Source organism: Propithecus coquereli, unplaced genomic scaffold (genome assembly GCF_000956105.1).
Source record: "Propithecus coquereli isolate 6110/MARCELLA unplaced genomic scaffold, Pcoq_1.0 Scaffold267, whole genome shotgun sequence".
Taxonomy (NCBI): Eukaryota; Metazoa; Chordata; class Mammalia; order Primates; family Indriidae; genus Propithecus; species Propithecus coquereli.
Genome location: NW_012148252.1, coordinates 1,575,301 through 1,598,163, shown reverse-complemented (window position 1 = coordinate 1,598,163; position 22,863 = coordinate 1,575,301). Strand labels below are relative to the sequence as shown.

The 22,863-nt window shown below is 38.9% G+C and overlaps 1 protein-coding gene across 1 annotated transcript; it reads right to left on the bottom strand.

Annotated features, from left to right (window-relative positions):
* Window positions 1–18,335: 18,335 nt before the first annotated feature.
* TMEM261 (transmembrane protein 261) lies at window positions 18,336–19,729 on the bottom strand. Its single transcript, XM_012647397.1, has 2 exons — window positions 19,447–19,729; window positions 18,336–18,614 (listed from the first exon to the last, which is right to left on the bottom strand). Exons 1-2 carry the CDS (start codon window positions 19,712–19,714, stop codon window positions 18,550–18,552), a joined length of 333 nt encoding a protein of 110 aa, XP_012502851.1. The 5' UTR covers window positions 19,715–19,729; the 3' UTR covers window positions 18,336–18,549.
* Between the last annotated feature and the right edge of the window lie 3,134 nt (window positions 19,730–22,863).

Below are 22,863 nucleotides of genomic sequence, written 5' to 3'. Positions count from 1 at the left end.
GTCTCAAGGATGATGGACTTTTGACCCCTCTTAAGATTCCACTTGCAGTGACGAAGGAAATATAAAGTGAGAGTTGTCTGCCATATTTCTTGTTATCCCACTTCCCCAGCAACAACGAAAAATTCCTTCCATAAGGTTTAAGGAATCTCTGTGAAGAAAAATAACAGCAATACAATAGCTCTTGGGTGGTTAAATCACAACTCATGGACTATTTGTAGATCCCAGAAGGACTATTTGGTATCAACATCATTCCTAACAGTGGAACAATATTTCAAATGCAAAGCCTTTTTGGAGGGGAAAGCTACATGTTTTTATTTATAACCATCTGTACTTTAATGCAGAATTCGTGGAGTTTCTTAAAGTATGGTTCATGGGTTACTTATATTAGAGTCACCTAAGGAGCTTGTTAAAATGCAGATTCCTGGGTTCCACCCCAGAACTTCCTAATAAGAACTTGCAGACTCCAGAATTCAGCAATTTTAACAAGGACCCTAGGTGAGTCTTAGGCACACTAATGTTTCAGAAACTTAAATTGTTATATAAGATCTCAAATGGGCAACCAATCTTACTCTGGTATGTACGTATTCATTTATTGTGTTATGAGTAGGCAACATTAATGTGCTCCATTTAAAAAAAAATTTTAAAAAAACCTCACCAATATACCATCAAACAATTTATTTTGGACTGCTAGCTACTAAGGAGTTTCCTGCCATACGTTAGTGTTCTATTCTTACCAAAATCAAAGTGATTGCTTGATAAAAAACACTGTTGTTTTCCCTTATCACAATAATCAGGGATGCAATAACGTTAACAAAATAACAGCCCTCTGGCTGGATACCCAGCAACCTGACCCTCAAATTCATCCTGGGGCATCCAGGAAGTCTCCGCAGGGTACCCCACATGTGTCCCCATGTGCTTCCTATGTGGTCTCACCTACTTCAGGGTTGCAGTACTATTGCTCTGACACTATCCCTGCTGCGTCCTGGCCTTCTGCCACTCTACTGCTGATGGAGGCAGCTTTCTAGGATGCTGTGGTTTTCTTCCCAAACTCGAGAGCTCAGTTTGGTCCTGCTTTCATGCTTCAAGTTCCAGCACTCTACCCTGCCAATTTGAAATACTTTCTTCAGCTAGACTTGTATTGTCACCTTAATCCAAGGTTTTAAATAGGTCCACATTTTACCCTCAGTGTCTTGTGAGATTGAAACGTGGTTCTTATTTGGTCACACCTCCTGTCCATAGAAATTGGTCACAAGTCATTCATGGTAGTATTGAGGGGGTTGGGCAGGATGCTGATAACACTTAAATTGATCATTTTTTCTTATAAAGGTTCTTCAACCTTATATAAAACCTGTTGACCTCAATATACTCCTTGATAGACTGAGGTTATTCTTCTCCATAGGAGGTCTTAATAGGATGATTTTGTTACTGAAAGTGTGGTACTTGTCCCCCAGGCCGAATGAAGAATGAGGACAAGTGATTTTGAGGAAAAGGAAAGAGAAGTTTATTAATATACCAGCAGATGAGGAGGATGTCAGACTCTTACCTTGAAGAACCATCATTTCCGCTTTAAGCAGAAATACAGGGTTTTTAAAGAGGGTTTTCAGCTTCAAGCTATTGCTATTTAACTATAGCATGTCCTGGAAGAGGATCTTGTGACCTTTGTCCAGATAATTCTGTTGAGCCATCTCCTGTGGTGTTAGATACTAGAAAACAAAGAACAAAGAACACTCCTCTGCCCCTCTGATTACTGGCCTTGGGCAGGAATGCAGTTTTTAATTCCCCAAAATGGTGAGGGATTTTAAAGAGACAACTCATAAAACATTTTGCTCTTTTTCAGGCCTTTACCTCTGTTACACTTCCCTTAGGTTAACAATGTCACCAGGGACACAGAGGCTTTCTGTCTTCCTTCTCTGACACCTAGAGCTTGGTGGCTTACAATAATGGAGAGTGAGAGTTATTTAATTTTTCACTAGTTACCCACAATCTATAATGTCTGTCTTCTCAGTTGATTTCTAACTATCCCCTGCTTTTTGGTAAAAATATAAATACACAAAACTAAGAATTTTCAACAGCTTTTCAGGAGGATGTTTGTAACAAGAAGGGTTAACAATAAAACAATTGAAATTTAAACAAAACATTGATGTTTTATATCATCAATGATTGTAGGGTTTATGAATCGTATCAGTTCTAGCCAATCAGAGCTCTCTTACCCTTCATAAACAACCCAAGACTTCAATGGTGTGAGTAACATAAGCCACAGATCATAGTCTCATTTCAAATGAAAAATGCCAAAGAATCACCCTCAGCCTCAATTCTGAAGGGAGGACGTACCAGAGAAAAGAAAGGAAGAAAAGAGGGGAGGAAGGGAGGAGGAAAAGAAAGAAGACCTTTAAATATCTCAAAAGAACAACTGCAACCAACCATTAAATTTAATTAGAACAAAGTGCCAGAAATAGAAATTTGAAAATTTCCTTGATGTTTACTCTAAAACCCACATTCTCTAAAGCTTCCATGTGCTTCTTTATTTGGTTTTATTTCTAGGACTTGGGCTCACAGCAGCAGATGTGGGAGCAAAAATGAAATCAGAAGGACTTTGGTATCTGGAGTAAATTGCTCTCCACTGCATTAGCGAGAGAACAGATTGTAGCCAGGATAAGAGCAGTGTAAATAATTTTAAGTGTGCAATAGCACACAGCATCGATTTGAATGACCTGGTAACTTGGCACCGTCCCAGGCAATTATTCCCTAAGCAGGATTTATGTCGTATGTTGTCAAAAAGCAGTCCAAATCTTGGATACAGATATATGTTTAGAAGTTGCTCTTCTCAGTTGGAAAAGACCACTGGATTGCTCTGTTATAAAAATAAGAAGGGCCATTTTATCTTCTTTTTCTTTAAATTCACTAACCTCCAGTGGTATTAGGGAATAATTCACCTTTTCCCAGTTATTTAAACATTACATCTTCTTGAATATGCACATGGAGATTTATTTAAAAAGTATCTGAAAAGGAGGATAAACAGTAATCATTACAATGATATGAATGAAACGAAAATAATCCTGTACCTTAGTTTTGAAAGTATCATTTTTATATATCTAAAACTATTCCTGGGCTTTTAATAAAACTGCAGAAGAAATTAAAATAGTTTAGCTTTTTCTCCCCTCCCATTTCTTTCTGGGGGAAGTGTCAAGGCTCAGATTCACATAAAGAACCACATGTTAATGTCATAGCCTCAGATTGTCTGAGAAAATGCCAAGGAGCACATTGGAGTTGGTAATGAACCTTCCATTGACAACTCAGTCAGCCTTTTGACTTCATGTTTTATGGCTCCCCACTCTGCCTGACATTATATTTCAGGACTATGGTTGGAATGCTGAGCACAATGGTGTGCACATTCTAATCTCAGGCGCTCCCATGCATTGGTGGAGATTTCTTTTCAGTTTGCAGCAATATACCTCGCAAATCTGAGGTTTAAACTTGGCTGTAATTTTGGCAACAAACCTTCCAGTCAAGGGCTGATCTAACCCTTTCCTTTGCTCTACGTGTCTCTCCCTTACCACTTGCAAGGCAGGACCAGATATCTGGGACATCCTCAGGTAGGATTCTGAGCTAATGTATAAAATCTAGATTTATACATGTATTACAGGTCATAGTGTGAGAAAGAGAAAACTGGGTTTTAATACTTTGCCCCTTTGGCTATATATACATGTCACTCTTGCTTACCACCTTTCTCTTGCTTTTCCCTGAAAACCGTTTTATGAGTAAGGTCTCTTTGAACCCTCTTTTATCTTATTTTATTAATTGTGATAAGATAAATTTATTTCTCTCCCATTTTTCCTCCTTTCGGGAAATTAGACACACTAAAACCAGGATAGCAAAAGGAGGAATTTGGTAGCTCAGATCAAATGTACTTCAGAAAGAAGTGCAAACTCTAGCTATGCAAAGAAGAGGTTTATTTTGACAGCATAAAACTGTTCCTTCGTCTTACCAATGCTCGATTTATAGGATATACAGTACTCCCCCTCCCACACACACACCCCCTCCCCAAATAATTGTTAACTTGTCCCAGAGATTTGAGAAGATGAGGAAGGTTCCAGGGAGAAAAATGCAAAGGGGTCACATGGACCATGGCTGTACAAAGAAAGGTTTGAATTCCTAGGTAATCAGAGGATGGAAGTAGGTGCATCCCTGGGATGTGGGAAGCCACGCCCAAGCTCTAGCCTCTGTGGACAGTTATTGGATGGAAGTTGCCTCTCAAAGTAAAGAAAATTTACATCCTCTGTATTCTATGTGAGTACTTGATTAAGAACAAGAATGCTTAGAAACAAACTGTACCACGCCTCTTGTCCATTAATAAAGAACAGTACTGGTGTTACTCTTAAATTGAGTCCAAACTTCTTTATGCTGTGCAGTAGCCAAAAAGGGCTCGCGGAATGAATGAATATTATGAAAGAGGTTTCTGTCTCTCTCTCTCTTATTTTCTCTCTCCACCTTAAACACATAGATCAATTTTTGCATGAAGCTATTCTATTTCACTATCTCAATTGGTCTTTTCAATAAATGAAGCTCCGGTGGTGTGCAATCTGCAGCCTTAAGGCCACATGTGACATTCTAGGTCCTTAAATGTGGCCTTTTGATTGAATCCAAATTTTACAGAACAAATCCTTTTATTAAAATGGGTGCAGCAGAAAAAGATGAAGCTTTTCTTGCCTCCTTTGGTGCTTGAAAAAGATTAATCTTGAAATCAGAAGGCTGCAGGTTCCCCGCCCCTGCATGATTTCTCAATTTGGTTACAATACACTGCCTGGGCAATAACCACAAATTAGCACTTCATACAGAACAATTTGGGGAGGTCCTTGCCTATGTGACTACATATGTAAAGCTCTCTGGAGATAGAAAGGACAGAACTGTCAGGTTTTAGTCTGAAACTGTCAGTTCTTGGTGCGCTCATGGCCGAAGAATGACCAGATGCACCAAAGTTATGCAAGCACAAAGATGAGGTTTATTGAGGAGAAAGATACGATTATAGGGCAAGAGCAGGATATAGGTTTACAGAGCATGGTACATACTCCCCAGATGATGACTGGACCCATTGTCCCAGCAGGACAAGCAAAAAGAAGGGTGAAGAGAGAGGTTAGCTATGGTCTGAGTCATTTTATAGTGCCTGGATAGGGACCTCCATCGTGGTTCAGAGGTCACCATGGAGCCACTTTGATTGGATAGTTGGGAGTCACATGACCTGAGCCTTTACTATGCATGTAAGTTCCAGGTCACTTTCTGGACCTTATGGTACCCACGTGGCTTGGCCCATGGGCTAGAGAGTCCTCTGCATTCTTTAGCAGCTGGCACACCAAGTTCTGATTGGCAGAGTCTTAGGATATTCCCTCCTCCCCCAGGTATGGAGAATTAGGGTGGGGCAGGACCAAGATGGGGCAACAGCACCCACTTTCATCCCTGGGAGACCTGGAATCCCTCCCTATCTACCTAACAGAACCTCTAGATCTCACCTGGGTCTTGACTTGGTCAATTTGGCAAAGCCAGTTTCCTTGCACACATGGCATTGGCATTAACCACACTAATTTATTTTTTATACTCATATAAATCTTAGGGAATAAGAACTTTAATAAGAAAAATTTAGATCTAGTCCTGAAAAGTTATGGTAGACTTGCTGTTTGGTGCTATTTGATCCAGCTCACTGTCCCCTATGCGACTTATTTTCTGCCACAGTTGTTTTTCTGTGCATAGTAAAGTAAGATTATAAACCAAAAAATAAAACAGCAATCATGGGTTTTTAAAGTTAGTGGTGATCTTAGAGATCATCTGGTCAAAATCTTTATTTTACAGTCAAGAAACAAGTCCAGAGCCTGCCTGTTTTATTCATTGACTTCCTACTGAATACATAACACTGTTCTAGGTACTGGGGAAAGAGTCATAAGAAAATACAATGAGATTCTGTCCTCATGACATTTACATTTAATTGAAGAGTGAAGAAGTGTGTGTATGTGTAGGAGTGGAATGTCAAGTAGTGATAGGTGCTAGTAGTGATAGAAGAGAAATAAAGGATGGCAAAGAAACAGAGTCGTAGGATCAGAAGTGGGAGCTCTTCTGGATATGATGCAAAACTCTCTAAGGGATTGTGAGCAGACACCTGACTTATGTGAGAGACAAGCACTATGAGAAATTCAGGTGAGGAGTTCCAGGCAGAGGGAACAGTAAGTGCAGAGACTGAAAGTGAGAAGATGCTACGCCTGTTTGAAAGACAACAGAAATACGGTTGGGACGCTGTGAGCAAGAGGGAAAGTGTAGGAAATGAGATCACAGAAATATCCAGTGTTCAATTATGGCCTCCAAGGCCAAGATAAGAAGCTTGGAATTTATTCTGAATGTGTTAGGAAAAGATGGACCATTGGTAGGTTTTAGGAAAGAAGGTAACAAGACCAAATTTATGCTTGAATTGATCATTCTGGTTGCTTTGTGGATTGAAGCTGTAGGGGATGCAAGAGAAGCAGCAGAAAGAACAGTCAGGAGAGCACTGTGTAGTAATAGCCTAGGCAAAGGCTGGTAATGGCTTGAAGGAGGGTGACAGGTAGTGATATAGGTCAGATTTTAGGAATCTTCTGAAGGTAGAGCTAACAGGATTTGCTGAGGGGTTAGATGTGAAGTGTGAGAGAAAGAGAAGAATCAAAGATGATGCCAAGCCTTTTGACATGAGCACTTGGAAGGATGATGATGCCACTTCTTAAGATGGGGACAGAGAGACAAAGCAGATTCGGGAAGCGAAAAAGAGCAGTCCAGGGTTCAGTTTTAGGCATGTTAAATTCAAGACCCATATTAGGCATCCAAGTGGCGATGTCAAGAGGCAATTTAATACATAAGTCTGGAGGTCATGAAGAGTTTGGGTCTAGAAATGTAAATTTGAGAATCATTACCATAGATTTATCCAAGATCACCCTTGGCAGACCTGAGACTTGAAACCTAAATTCTGCTTCTTTCTTTGTTCCCAATCTGGCTATACCTTGATGACTTATGAAAACAAAACAGACTTGGCAGAAATTGGCATGTGTAATTTTCTCATATATGTGTGTGTGTGTGTTCATTTGAGGAAATAAGTGAAAGTGAAATTCAGTAAGAGAAAATTCTGAATATAAAAAGAGATCTAATAGTAATTTGAAAATCAGCAGAATTTCCTTTTTTTTTTTTTTTTTAAACTCCTGGGCTCAAGAAATTCCCCTGCCTCAGCCTCCCAAGTAGGTGGGACTGCAGGCATGCACCACCATGTCTGGCTAATTTTTTCTATATATTTTTAGTTGTCCAGCTAATTTCTTTCTATTTTTAGTAGAGACGGAGTCTCGCTCTTGCTCAGGCTGGTCACAAAAGAATTTCTGAACTATAAAATAAAAATAAAGGCCCTCAACTAGTCACGATGTTCCAGCTAAAGTTCAAATATAGAGAAAGAGATTATTAGCTGGAGGGCCTTAGGAGATCTTGACCCTGGGAGAAAGTTGAGTTAGAGAAATGATATCAATGTCACCTGGTGTCAAGATCACATAGGGCTTTGTAGAGTAAGTAAAATGTCACCACAGTGCACCTGAAATATATTGTAGCCTACCAAGCCCAGGTAAATGTTCCATTTGACTCTATCTGTTAAGAGAAGGAACAGCCATGCCCCCATGCTGGGGCTCTGGATAGAATCCTCATGGAAAGCATCGTCATATTTCAAGTCAAAGGTGAGAAGAAAGAGAAGAGGAGTTGCAGAACAGTATGTGAACTATCGGGAGGAAGAAGTAGCAGAACTGATAGTTCATCCTTTGCTTGGAAGGATTTAAAGCTGAAAATATTATTTAACAAGGTGTATTGTAATAGAAAGCAAGTTCCAAGAAATCATGCTATTTATTCAACAATCAGAAATGGTGTTTTTGATGAGCTAACTGGTTGTGAAGGAGAAAGAATGTCTAATATTTCACAGAAGATCCTGGATTTGGAATGCCTAATAATGGGTGACTCCATTTTCTAGGAGTTGCCCTGCATACTTTTGAGAGAATCCAACTGGATGAGAGAAGCGGTAATACCAATAGGGTGTCACATAGAGTTTTAAAGACATACATAGCCACTTACCTTCTTTGATCTACATTTAAGAAGCTGTGCGATGGGCAAGACAGGTAAGGTCCTTCCTGTTGTCCCGATGAAGAAGCAGACATTCATAAATGGTGGAGATAGTGTTCAACACAGGGGCTACCTTCAGAGCTCGTGGCAAGGAAAAGTATGTCAGTCCCACAGTCAACTTGGTGAAATAAGCATCAAGCATAGCAGGAAGCCAAAGCTGCAGTCGATTGCCCTCCTCCCCCTCAGCCATGGATATATTTAAACCAAGTAATAATAAAACAAACTGGCAGCTGGCACTTTTGTAGTGCCAACTCGGGAGCCCCCTCACAAGAGAACTTTTTTCTAGATAGAGTTTGTCATTTCTCTTTTTTATTATTCATTTGCTATTTATTTTAAAGTTACATTTCTAACTAAGTAAAACACTTTAAAGTAAAAAATTGGGATGAACTGAGCCAAATTGCAAACAAAAGCATGCCTTGAGCAATGTATAGGTTTTTAATTGTTTTATGTTTTGCCTTCCTGACATCTGTATGCACCTGTGATGCATGACCAAAAACACCCAGTCTCACAGATACTAGGACGCCAGCCCTTCCAAATGTCCAGAGTTCTCCATCAGCTGGAAAGAGGACTGGTGACGTATTATTTACACTGTCAAAAAAAAGATATTGGTGATCATTTATTTACTGCCTAGTCTACCACAGTCACTAAACACACATTCAGTCCCCACAAAACCTGGCAGACAGGACTATTCACATTTCACAAATCAGGAAGCTCAGGCTCAGAAGAGGTAACTTGTTTAGGGACAAACGACTTCCAACCAGCTGATTCTAAAAGCAGTCTTTTGCCTCCGTCGCTCTAAATAGCCCCTCTGAACCTCAGGCTTCCAAAAACAGTCAATTGCACTTCCTTCTGAATGAGACCAGTGGAATTTCTGTTGCTTTAGGAAAGACACAAACTAAACTGCTTCCTACCCAGAATATTGGATTACAATAGACACATCTCATTTAATTCTTTGGAAGCCACTATGAAAAGAGCACCCTGCAAAAGTGCCAAATATTTGACCTCATGTGATTAAATCCGCTGCTTCCTGGGTGACTGCACAGTTTCTGAACCATCTCCACCTTTTCATCTGTCAAATGGGGATGTGAAATGACCTTCCCACTCTCCTGAGTTGCTGTATAAGTATATAAATGAATGAAAGTGCCTTTTGATTGAAAAACTCTTTACAAATGGGGTTAGTATGATATGTTATGTATAGTTGACACAGCAAAGGAAACAGAAATGGACTCGTGTAGCAGAAGCCACAGAGAAAGGATCACGTTTTTGGGAAATCATGAGGAGGGACTGAATCTGCCGGTGCTGCCAACATGTGCCAAATGTGTCTCTCAGCTTGCTCCATCAGGAGCAGGTGTTCACAGGCTGGTGAGGAGGGAGAGTGAGCTTCCCCCCCAATTTGCCTGTCTTTCACTTGTCAAGGGTTTTGACAGGCATTTTGCAGTTCTCTGTCACACAGTTCTAAGCATGGCTGCACAGCATGCTGCTTAAAGCAACCCCAAGTCATGGAACTCTGAGAAATCCCTCTTAGAGTTTCTGTCTGACGGCACGTCTGGAGTATGAGTGTTGGTAGCCCTTCCTCTTGACTTGTGTCTGCTTCATTCATCCTCCTGATGGGCTAGCACACAGGCGAAACTTGTCTCATTGCTAATTCGGCTTTTCTCTGGGTTAGATGTCAGATTTGATTTTTGTGCCTTTTCAAGTGCTAAAACATCCTTCTCCTTGCTCCCATGTATCCTGTGTATAATCTTTATCTATATCACAATCACCTTTTTAAATGTCTGTCTCCCCAAGTAAACTCTCAACTTTGGGAGCAGGGACCCTACAATATTCCTAACACACATAGCAGAGTGCCTGATGTTAAAAGACAAACTTAGGCACATTAAAAAAAATTTTTTTTTCTGTAAATCCTTGGAGAACCATTCATTAAAATTTTAAAGAGTTTATTTGAGTAGACAGCAATTCATGAATTAGGCAGTGCCAAACCACAAGGGGCTTGGGCTCCACCAAGGGGGCACATGGGACAATTTTATAAGGTGTTCAGGGAAGCAAGACAAAGAAAATATTTCATTGGTCAAGGTGGAAAGTCCCTAGTTAGAGGTCAGTGAGCAGTTTCTGATTGGTTAAGCTTCATTTTTGCTTTGCTGGGATGTGACCATTCACACTGATTTGGGTCTCAGTTTGCTTGTGTAGAAATCAAAAGCACTGGAGCTGTCTCAGCCTAATGCCTGCCAATTAATTATTTTAACACTGTCACAAAACAAAGGTTAATAAATATATATTGAACTGAATCTTAATACAATGCATCTGAGATATCTGAAAATGGTAGTTTCCTTAAAGGAAATAAGGCCAGATTTCTTCCAGTGACTGAAAGCTTTTTGGTGATAACATGATCAGAATCTAGGACTGACTCCTGGTCCCAAGCTTAGTGTCTATTTCTGTAGTTGGCCATTATAGTGATGAATTCACCTGTGGGCTTTACTGTGCCCACTCAGCTTCACATATAGGTACACACCATTTAAAAAATACATATCATCAAATATCTCCAGGCACAAGATAGAATGCGCATTTTTATTGGTTTGCTTTGTCCACTTACTGATAGCATCTTTTCCTTTGCTGAGGTTTGTTGTTATTTTAGACACAGCATGCCTAACATAAAGTGTTTAATTTAATTCACATCACTAAATCGGTATTATGCAGTCTGAAACTGAAGGAAGGATTTTCCTATTTGTGCTCTTTGGAAATAGAAAGGGAGCACACGCACATACACACGCCATCACTGCCAACACCAATCCCAACCTTTCCTTCAGTTTTCTGTATTTCTTTTGAATGCCTGGGCTGTTATGCAGGCTGGGAGAAGGTAATCACATTTCATGCTTCAGGTATGATCTGATCTCAGAGGGTCAGAAAGGACCTCTTCCTTCCCCCATAGAATTGTTTGGTTGGCCAGGTGCGCTAGTTGGGGTGAGGATTGCTAAATTCCTGTGAAGCATCAGGCATTTGCAGCTGCAAGATGCTAGGGAGTAGACTTGATGGATCAGTGGTCTGATCCGTGGCAGTTTTGCATGATTACTGCAGAGTGCTACTTCAGTTTTCTCTCTCTCCGTCCTCTTTGCTATCTATCTCTGTCCTTTGGAATCAAGAAGAGTACATCTCCTTTTTTAAACAGAGATTATGGGAGGAGAGAATCTTAGTGCTGAGAAATAATTTAGAAATTACCTAGTCTGATCTTCTGACTTTACAGAAGGTAAAATTTATGTTCTTAAATTCTAAGTGACTTCCCCAAGAGCATATTAGAAGCTGGTGGCAGAACTGGGATTAGAATCTGGGTCTCTTGGTTTCAATCAGATGTTCTTTCCATTATATTATAATCAAGAACTGCTGTACAAAAGTCAGATTCAGCTACACCTGTGGTTCATCTAGCTTAAAAGTGTTAAGCCTGGAGGGCTGGTTAAAATGCAAATTGGTGGGCGCCATCCCCAGGGCTTCTGATTCAGTAGTAAATCTGGCCAGGTGCTGAGAAATTACATTTCTATGAGATCTCAGGTGATGCTGATGCTGCTAATCCAGGGACCAAACCTTGAGAACCACTGAAGTTATCAAATGGAACAAATACTTCTCTCCTTTCTCATTTATGTGGTCAGTCCTTTATTCACTCAATCATCAAATATTTACTTAACATCAACCCAATGCCTTGCACATTTGGTGCTGGGGATGGGAAACATGAAAAATGACTAAAGCACAGTCCTCTTCTTGAGGAGTTCACAACCAGTGGGGAGAGACAGATGCATAAATAAGAAATTACCTGACAACCTTTAAGTGCAGTGATGAAGTCTGTACAAAGTTAATGGTTGCACAGTCCTCAAAGTAACTGAAGGGGAGACTTTTCAGGGAAGGCTTCACAGGAGAGGTGACATTCAATCTGGGCTTTGAAGGACAACTAGGATTTCTCCAGATGAAGCAGGGACAAAAAAAAAAAAAATTCTAGCCTGAAGGAATAGTATGTGCAAAGGCATAGAGGGAAAATTGGCTAAGTAAGAATGGCAGGAACACAGGGTGTGTGGAACAGCAGTCAAAGAGTGGAAGAAGATGAAGATAGAAAGATATGGAGGGTGAACTAATGAAAGGCATTTCATGCTTTGCAGAGTGGGGTTCATCTTGTGTGCAGCAAGGGTACTGAGGAATTTTAAGCAGAAACATGTTTTAAGGTAGCTTGAGCTTTAGTGGAGGGTAGATGAGAGGGGTTTCCTAAAAGCAAGGAGAAATTAAGAATCTATAATATTAGAGCAATCTACATGAGAAATGATGGTAGCTGTTGCAAAACAATAGCAATGGGAATGAACAGGAAAGAGAATTAAAGGGTTAAAATAACCAGGACTTGTCAGCAGATCAGAAGTAATGAATGAGAGTAAGGAGGAAATCACAGATAATTCCATGGTATCTAACTTGATCAGCTGATGAGATGGAAATGCTATTAACAGAGGCAGGAAATAGAGAATAGGTTGGAGGGAAAGAACTAGAAGTTCATTTGGGCATGTTGGGACTCCAGTATCTGGGGACAGATGATAGAAAGGTCCTGCTGTTGTAACAGAGGGAATGGCCTGAAAAGAGGTAAAAATGTTTTATGAGCTGAGCTCTTAAAAATGTCCCTCACTCTTTTAGGGAATTAAAACCTGCATCCCTACCCAAGGAGGAGGGGCATGTTCTTTGTTCTTTGTACCACAGGAGATGGCTCTACAGAATTGTCCAGGAGGAGATCAGGAGATTGTCTTCCCCCAGCTGGGATGGATCAGAACCATCAACTATAGTTAAACAGCAATAGCCTGAAGCTGAAAACCCTCCCTTTAAAAGCTCTGTATTTCTGCTTATAGATAGGACATTGGTATTATACTTTAAGGTGGGAATATGCCAACCTCCTCATTTGCCAGCAAATTCTAATAATAAACCACCCTTCCCTTTCCCTCAAACCACTTGTCCATGTTTTTTCTTTGGCCGTGGGGCACAGTACCAAATTTTGGTAATACTGTGATCAAGAAATATAATCTGATGTTCAGGAGAATGGTCCAAGGTCATGATAGAGTTTGGGGTAAAGTCTTGGAAGAGTATGAGCTCAGGGAGCTAAGATGAATTTCTTGTCTTGGATTAACATGTACATTGCTGTCACAGTGATAAAACCTCAATTATTATATAAAGAAGAGGAAACCAAGAGATTAATGATATATCTTAAACTAAGGGATAATCAAGAAAAAAGTGAAAACCAGAGTTCAAAACTTCTAATTTTGATACCTGAATATTTTGAGAATGAATGCTAATAAAACAACAGTAGAAACATACATTCCCAATTAGTGTCCTTAGCCAAGCCAGTACTGGTTCATTACTTGAGACCTTCTTTGAGCAAATTCTTAATTGCTCCAGGCCTCAGTCATCTCATCTGTAACACAGGGTTGTTGAGAGAATTAAATAAGACAATTCACATAAAGCACTTTGTACAATGCTTGGCACATAAAATGGGTGCTGTAATTTTTTTATATTGTATATATCAGTGGAATGATTGTGCTAAAAAGCAGAAAATAAACAACTAAAAGCATATATTAAAACTATTAAAGAAAACCACCAGTAAAAGAACAAGTAGACAGTTACTATTCTATTCTATTGTCTATTCTATGTCTAAATATGACAAATTCTATTCAAACAGTTGGCCTCTTCTTGCTATTTCCTGAATACTCAGAATGGGGATGTGTATTTCGTCTGACATGCTACCTACTGTGACTATGATACCATGAAACATTCCTGTTTCCATGTATTAGTTTTCCATTTCTGTTAAACAAATTATCACAAACTCAGCAACTTAAAACAACACAAATTTCTTATCTCACAGTTTCACAGCACGACTAGATACTCTGCTTAGGGTCTTACCAGCCTGAAACCAAGCTGTTGGCCAGGGCTGTGGTTCTTAGTTCTCACAGGAGCCTCTTCCAAGTTCACAGGCCATTGGCAGCAATCCATGTCCTTGCAGTTACAGAATTGAGATCTTCGTTTCCCTTCTAGCTGTCAGCTGTGGACTACTCTCAGCTTGCCACATGGCCCCCACGTTTGCTATCTTCCAGGCCAGCACAGAACTTCTGGAGCACTGAATCTTTCTTATGCTTCTAATCTCTGACTTATCCTATCTCAGACTTCCAGACTCAGATTTAATTGGCTCATGATTAGTCCATCTGGATAATCTCCCTATTTTATGGTCAACTGATCTGGCAACTTAATTACATCTGCAAAATCCCTTCGTAGCAGCACCTAGAATGGTGTTTGGTTGAATAACTGGGAGGTGTGGGGCTCGGAACCTTGGGAGCCATCTTAAGATCCTGTCTACCACATTCCTGAAGCACATGCAAGTTCAGTCACAGGACTGAGCAGTCACTTTTAGTGGCACTGCTGCATTTAACATTTGCCCCTTTGGCTATTTCTCTACACTCCATTTATATTTGAATGACAAGTTGAATATCTCAAAGGCCAAGACACATGCATTTTATAAGAGTGACATATTTTTGCCCCATGCTCTTAGGATACCTCTGAATGATGTGTAATTATGGATTTTCACCTCTAACCCTGTTCCCCTAATGCCTACATAATCACTGGGTCAAGGCAAGGATTTATCTATCATTTAAAACTAAAACAAAAACAAAACAAACTGAAACAGCAGCTTTTCAACTAAAATTGCTTACTATTCTTTTTTTTTTTTTTTTTTTAAGATTTGAGAAGTGTCCGTTTGATCAGTGTAGTCCTGGCAATAAATCAGTTGAGGCCAAGCCTGGTTTCAGGGGGTACTTGAACATATACTTGCCCTGAACATATTTAATTTCAGAGCAGTATATATTATGTTGTCAAATCAACTGGCTTCTTTCAGGAGGTTCCCACTTCAGACACAGCCAGGCTGAGAAACCTGTAATAAGAAAGAGCAAGGAACAAACACTAAACTGCAAGTGGAGGTGAAGTACAAACCATGGTTAAGATGCTTAATTTACATGGGCCCATCAGAAACAGCTGTCTCTGTAACTGGTCTTGGCCAGGTAAAATTTAAGAACCTTTTTTGAGACTGATCTGCATTTGGGACACTCCAACGCTCACAACAACTGTCTTAACAATTGACCTAGGATAAAGAAAAGAGATCCTCAACTCCCTAACCCCGTATCACCCAGATCCTTGAGGGTCTATCTATACTTAGGTCCTTTAATATGTCCACATATTGCTAGCTGATCACAATACGCCAGACTAGTCAACCCGAATGCACAACAGGAACAAAAGATGTAAGGATTTCTTGCTCATCTTGAGATACCAAAGTCTATATTCTGTAAAGGCCGAGCTAGTAGGTATCTTGGACACTGATAAAAGTCTCAGTGTTTACATGTATGTTCACATTTTAGTTTCCATGTCCCAAGAAAAGTACAAGTGCATTTTATTCAGTTTTGTTCTTTTTCTTTTTTCTTCTTCTTTGCTAAAGGTAATTATGAGCCTCTTAAACTCTCATTTCCAAGCTATAAATGGATTCTAAAGTCCACAAATCTCAATTAAGCTGGCTTTCTTACATGGCTGAGTAATAATCCATTGATTCTTGAGCCTGTTTATCCTGCTCACTCCACCTCATCCTCAACAAAAGGGAAGATAATGGGGGCACTAAGTGCACTTCCCACATTGAAGGACTAAGGTAATGTCCCTTTTCTCTAAAACATCTCTGTGAAGTTCAGACTCGTCACTAAAACAAACTAGGATTTCTGGCTTAGCACTGGCAGAAACCAAATTTTGGAGTACAGTTCAAAAGAAAAAAAAAAAACTTTTAACTACAAATTCTAACTTTTCTTTTGCTTGTTTCTACTTTATGGACATGGTATAACAATATTTTGCTTATATCCAGTTAAACTGCTTCAAGTTGGGAGGAACCAAACATACTTTGGCAATACAGCTTATTTGGAAAAAGCTCTTGTTTGCTTTCAGGTCCATACCTGTAAAATTCTGAGAAAAATGTTAAAATGATATTACAATACAGTTGACCCAAACAACATGGATTTGAACTGCACAGGTCCACTTATACATGGATTTTCTTGTATCTCTGCCACCAAAACAGCAAGACCCACCCCTCTTCCTACTCCTCAGCCTATTCAACTTGTAGAGGATGTTGACCTTTATGATGATCCACTTCCACTCAATGGATAGTAAAAATATTTTCTCATCCTTATGATTTTAATATTTTTTCTCTAGCTTACTCTCTTGTAAGAGTACAGTATATAATACATACAACACACAGAATATGTTAACCAACTGTTTATATTATCGGGAAAGCTTCCGGTCAACAGCAGGCTATTAGTAAAGTTTTGGGGGAGTCAAAAATTTATGTGGATTTTCAACTATGTGGAGGATCATTGCCCTGAACCTCTGCGTTGTTCACAGATAAACTGTATGTAAGTTTAAGAGTTATTCTGTTTACTAGTAGGTCAAGCCAAGACGAGTAAGTTAGGTTTATGTGTTTTTCGCTTAACCTAAGAAAATGTTCAGACTAAAGCAGTCCATCAATATAATAGCCTGCCTTTTAAAGCAGAGAGCAACTTATCCTTGTAGGTATTTTAGGGGACAAATGACCAAATGTGACCTGCTTTGGGTCACCTATGATCCCTTTCAACTTAAAACTTCTATATTAACATTGCATAATTGAATTGTGTATTTTATATAACTACCTTGTTGCCTACTTTAGACTGAAATGTTTTCCTTCTCAATTGCATATATATACATATATATATATACACACACACACATATATATGGCACCATACGTACTATGACTCTGATGTAGACAAGAAAGTCTAAAGTCATCTGTGAGGCTTAATAGACTTAGGCACTTCTACATACTACTACAAAAAGCAATGGTCTTAAAGGTACTACTTGCTGAGCATATCATTCAAAACTTTCACACTACAATTAACAGCTGAATTTAAGAGTACCTTTCTGCTTTCAAAAATGACTACAAACATCTTTACAAAGAAGCCATAGTCTCTCAGGAAGAAAAAAAAAAAACCCTGGTAGAAAGCCTGGACTTCTCTTGGAAATGAACTACCTAATTTTGAGTCCCTATCTCAAAAGCATTGCAATTCTATTACAGAAACATTTCTGGTGCTTGTGGAATAAGAACCCAAAGGCTATTATTTTTAAAGGTTTTGAATTTCTCTCGAATATTTTGGCATTTAAGTCTTTTCTTGTATGCGTATTTTTATTATCATCTAATTGTTTCATAAAGGTTACTCTTGCCTTCTTAGAACCATCCTAGTTCTGAAAAACTAGAACAAGAATAGACAAGTATAAATTCTAGCTCCAACACTGACTTGCTTAATGACCTTGGGAAAATCACTTGGGCTTTCTTGTGTTTTTTAAGGTTTACCAACAATGAAATAACCTCAGACTAGCTGTGAAACTCTCACAAGGTGATGGACTTGAAAGTGCCTTGGAAAGTATAAGCTGTCCACAGATATAGTTTCATGTACTTCTATATTATATTGCATGGTTATATTGCATTATTATATTATATTGCATTGACACCATGCATATAATATAGGTTATATAATATAGGTTAGGTTGGTAATAGGTGATTATCCAATTATGGGAGAAATAAAAAGAACTATTTTAAATGATGAAATAAAATAGTTCACTTTCCCATTAGTTTATTATTTCCTCCACTTAAAATTTTTAAAAAATTATATAATTATATAATAATGACACATAATTATTAACACATTGACATGTGAGTTGTATTTAACTCACACTAGTTTTGAGCCAGGGGCCTTGTGAAGCATATGTAACTCACATGTCTTCACCTTGGGAACTGCAAGAACTATTTTTCAAGTTGCATGTAACTCATGCACAGAAAACAATGAAAAATAACAAATTTTTCATTAAATTAGAAAGGATCATTTTGTTTTTGAAGTAAGTTTTTATTCTATTTTTGTAATAAAAGACCATGGCCCTAAGGAAAAAAAAATTTTCCTAGTGTGGCAGTCAATGTGTTAAACATATTTCTGTCTGTATAACATAGTAATATTATTAATATGCAGTAATGTAATGTTTAAATAATTAAACTTTATTTTTATATATAATTTAAACTATACCCTCCTTTCCCAGATAAGACACAGAACCTGTTTTCTTCTCTGAGGGATTTATTGGTCCCTGTGAAATCTGCGAAGGCCATGAATATGCACAAAGAATGACAAGCCTATGATTGTCTTTTCAGTCTTATAGTATCCACAGTACTGAAGTCTGTCCATGTCCAGATGTCTGTCTAGAACATCCATAAACCCCAAGCTTGCTCTGTGTGTCACAGGGACAGGGATGAGAGAAGACAAATTCACAGGTGGTTCCTTCAACCAGTCCGGTAGGACTTTCCTTTGGGGTCTGTCAGGACAACTACACCCCAGCAGAAAATGCCTAGGAAAAAAAACAAGAGCATTTTACTGATACATTTTAGTTTACCAAATGCTTCATATATGCCATTTTATTTAACCTTCACAACATTTCTGGCGGATATATTATTAAACCATTATATCTTTCTTATAGGAGAGTGAAGCTCACAAAAGGAAAAAAGTTCAGAGAAAAGAAAGAACATACAGTAGGAGAACTGATTTAGACAACCTGGTTAAGAAGGTAAGAAATCTGAAAACCTAAAATTCTATTCACTCAGAAAATTGGTTTGAAAAGCTAAAAGAATTACTACATTTTAACTGGAAGACATCTTGACAATCACTTAGTATTTCTACAGATCAGGACTGTGGGCCACACTACAAGACCTACCAAGTAGGTGAGCTTTGAAGCCACCTCTAAGATCTGGCTTCAGGTCTTACTTAGATCAGGCACCAAGGTCATATGCCCTTGCTCAGGCACTCTCCAGGACTTGGAGAAAAAGCGTGGGCTTCAGGGCCAGATAAACCTGGGATCAAAAGTGAATATCACTTCCTGACTAGCCTTGAATACGTCACTTTTGCATCGATTTGCTCAGCAGTAAAACTGGAATGCTATAATTATACCTACCTCTAATAGCTGTTGTGGGGATTAAAAAGACTGAGCCCAATAAGGGTTCTCCAGAAATACCGTGATTAAAAAAAGGCGTTCCAACAACTTTCTCTCCCCTACACCCTGTATGAGGTTCCTACCAATTGACCAGCGCCAGCGACCCGCACCCCGCTCCCGCCCCACGAGGCTGCTCTCGGCTTCCCTCCTCGTCACCCCTCCCCCGCCCAAATGGCTGTGCCCCGACTCTCACTGATGCCGATGACCATCTGCGTAATAGTCCCTGGACCCGGGGCGTATCCCAGCTTCATGGGCTTCCGCGCCGCCAAGTACACGTACCCGCCCGCCCCCATCAGCCCAAACCCAGAGAGCACGCGACAACTCCAGCACTTTTTAAGTAGCGGGGCTTGCTCCGGAGAGGTCGGCGCTTCGGGAGTAGCTGGGGGCGCAGGCTTGGGTGGTGAGGCGGGAGGTGCGGGGAACTTGAACTCGTCAAAAGGCTGGGTCAATGAAGAACCCATGTTCTGAAACGCGGCCTCAACCTTAGAAGTCTTTGGTTCGAACTGACGTAAAAGATACAGCCGGAAAGCACAACGCCGGAAAGCAGAGCTGCTGAGGGCCGCTGGGAAATGAAGTTCCCGCCTGCCTGAGAAGGGGAAAAGATGGAGGCTTACCTACTGTAGTGGATTTCTCCAGCAACAACTTTGGAGGAGGCCAGTTCTGCCCCCCTCCCCCACACGATGTAATAGAAATAATGTATTAGCCTACGTTCTAAATGTGTCACTTTTCAGTATCTTTAGAGAAGTCTGGGTTCTTAAATTTCCTGGCTAACATAAACTGTGAGACCTTGGGCGTGCCACTTAACTTGTCTAGGTGTGTGAATCAAGGAGTTAAGTTTAATAGGTACTTAACAATGTGCTAGATACAGGCATACCCTGGAGATACTGCAGATTGGGTTCCAGACCACCACAATAAACAGAATATCACAATACAGCGAGTCACAGTTTTGGTTTCCCAGTGCAAATAAAATTGTTTATACTATTTTAAGTGTGCAATAGAATTATGTCTTAAAAAACAATGTGCATATCTTAATTTAAAAATACTTTATTGCTAAAAAATATACTAGTGATTACCTGCCTTCAGCAAGTTGTAATCTTTTTGCTGGTGGAAGGTTTTGTCTTGTGGGTGGCTGCTGACGGATCAGGGTAGTGGTTGCTGAAAGCTGAGGTGGCTGTGGCAATTTCTTAAAATAAAACAATGAAGTTTGCCACATCTTTTGACTCTTCCTTTAATAAATGCTTTCTTTGTATAACGCAATGCTGTTTAATAGCATTTTACCCAAAGTAGAACTTTTTTCAAAATTGGAATTAATCCTCTCAAACTCTGCCTTTGTTTTAATATTATTAAGTTTATGTATTAATAATTGTATTGATATTTATAAATATATTAATAATTAATATTAAGTTTATGTATTATTCCAAATCTTTTGTTGTCATTTGAACACTGTTCACAACATCTTATCAAGAATAGTTTCCATATCAAGAAATCACTTCCTTTGCTCATCCATAAGAAGCAACTTCTTCTCCATGCAAATTTTATCATGAAATGGAAGCAATTCAGTCACATCTTCAGGCTCCACCTCTAGTTCCAGTTCTTTTGCTATTTCCACTACATCTGCAGTTACTTCCTCTGCTGAAGTCTTGAACCTCTCAAGTCACCCATAAGGATTGATATCAATTTCTTCTAAACTCCTGCTAATGTTGATATTTTGACCTCCTCCCATGAATCACAAACGTTCTTAATGGCATCCAGAATGGCGATTCCTTTCCAGAAGTTTTTCAATTTACTTTGCCCAGATCCATCTTAGAAATGACCATCTATGGAAACTATAGCCTTACAAAATGTATTTCTTAAATAATAAAACTTGAAAGTCAAAATTACTTCTTAATCTACGGGCTGCAGAAGAGATGTTGTGTTAGCAGACATGAAAACAACATTAATCTCCTTGTACATCTCCATCAGAGCTCTTGGGTGATCAGGTGCATTGCCAACAAGTAGTAATATTTTGAATGTTTTTTTTTTTTTTTCTGAGCAGTAGGTCTCAACAGTGGGCTGCAAAAGTTCAGTAAACCATGCTGTACACAGATGTGCTGTTATCCCAGACTTTGTTTTTCCATTTTACAGAGCACAGGTAGAGGAGATTTAGCTTAATTCTTAAGGGCCCTGGGATTTCTAGAATGGTAAATGAGCATTGGCTTCAACTTAAAGTCACCAGCTGCATTAAACCCTAACAGGAGAGTCAGCCTGTCCTTTGAAGTGTTGAAGCTTTGAAACCATGCATTGGCTTCTCCTCTCTAGCTATGAAGGTCCTACATGGTATCTTCTTCATTTATACTGAAAATCTGTTGTTTAGTATAGTTACCTTCATCAATTACCTAAGCTAGATCTTCTGCATAACTTGTTGCAGCTTCTACATCAGCTCTTGCTGGTTCATCTTATACTTTTATGTTATAGAGATGGCTTCTTTCCTTAAACCTCATAAACCAGCCTCTGCTACCTTTAAAGTTTTCTTCCGCAGCTTCCTCATCTAAGATAAGATTTGGACTAGGTGGTCTCTAATATTCTTCCTGGCTTGAAAATCCTATTATTTACTGGTAATCTCTCTTCAGATAGCATTGTGCCAAGTACCATACCAAATGAATTTGGTAGTATTTCACTTAGAAATTCATAATTTATGGCTGTGTTTTTTATTGTCTGACATAACATTTTATAGTGCGTGTAATTTCTTCTTATTTATATAGGAAAAACTCATCATTTGGTAGTGGTTACCAAATATTTTGATTATACGCTCTGTAGATAAAAAAGATTGAGCACACACTAGCATTTATGCATGTTTATTTATTATTTATAAATTATGTATTAACATGCTACTTTATATAAAAATAAGGTAAAATAATAAAAATAGAAGTTTCAATATTTTCTCACATCACAACATATGGGCTTGTGCATCTCCATGGATACCTTGGTTATTTGACATGTGATTTTATTAATTCATATTTTATCTAAAACCTTACTTTCTGTGGTATGCTTATCACAGCTAAGAATGCCAGGAAAGAACATCTTTAATTCTCCAAAAAAAAAAATACTATTGAAATATTCCATCACACAATTTTCAAATGACAGGAAAGATTTTATCTTAATTTGTGATTCTTTAAATCACCTTCCAAAAGAAACATTGGTTCCCTTGCTATTGTCTCGAATGAACTATTTCAAGCTTTTTTGTTATTTAATTGTGATATTCCTCTAAAATTCAACAATGGCTTCTATAGAACCCATGTCCTAAAATTGCACATAGTACATGTTGCAACTGAGATGAACTAACAACTTTGAAAATTATTGGAAGCGTTAAGACACCTCTTGAGATAAATTAAGCAGAAGTGTTTGAGGATAAGGCAAGAGGCTGATTAAAGCAAGCAAAACTGTAATTGGAGGAAGACTGTATTTTGAGGGAAGAAAATAGGAGAAGGCTGAAAGCTACCTTCACTTCATTTTCTTATTTACTGTATTCATTTCTTTCACTACTTATTATCTCTATAGTTCATTTTGGCACTTATGACTCACAAGACCTTGTGACCTTTCCTATTTATTTATAAATCTAAAAAGTGCAAAA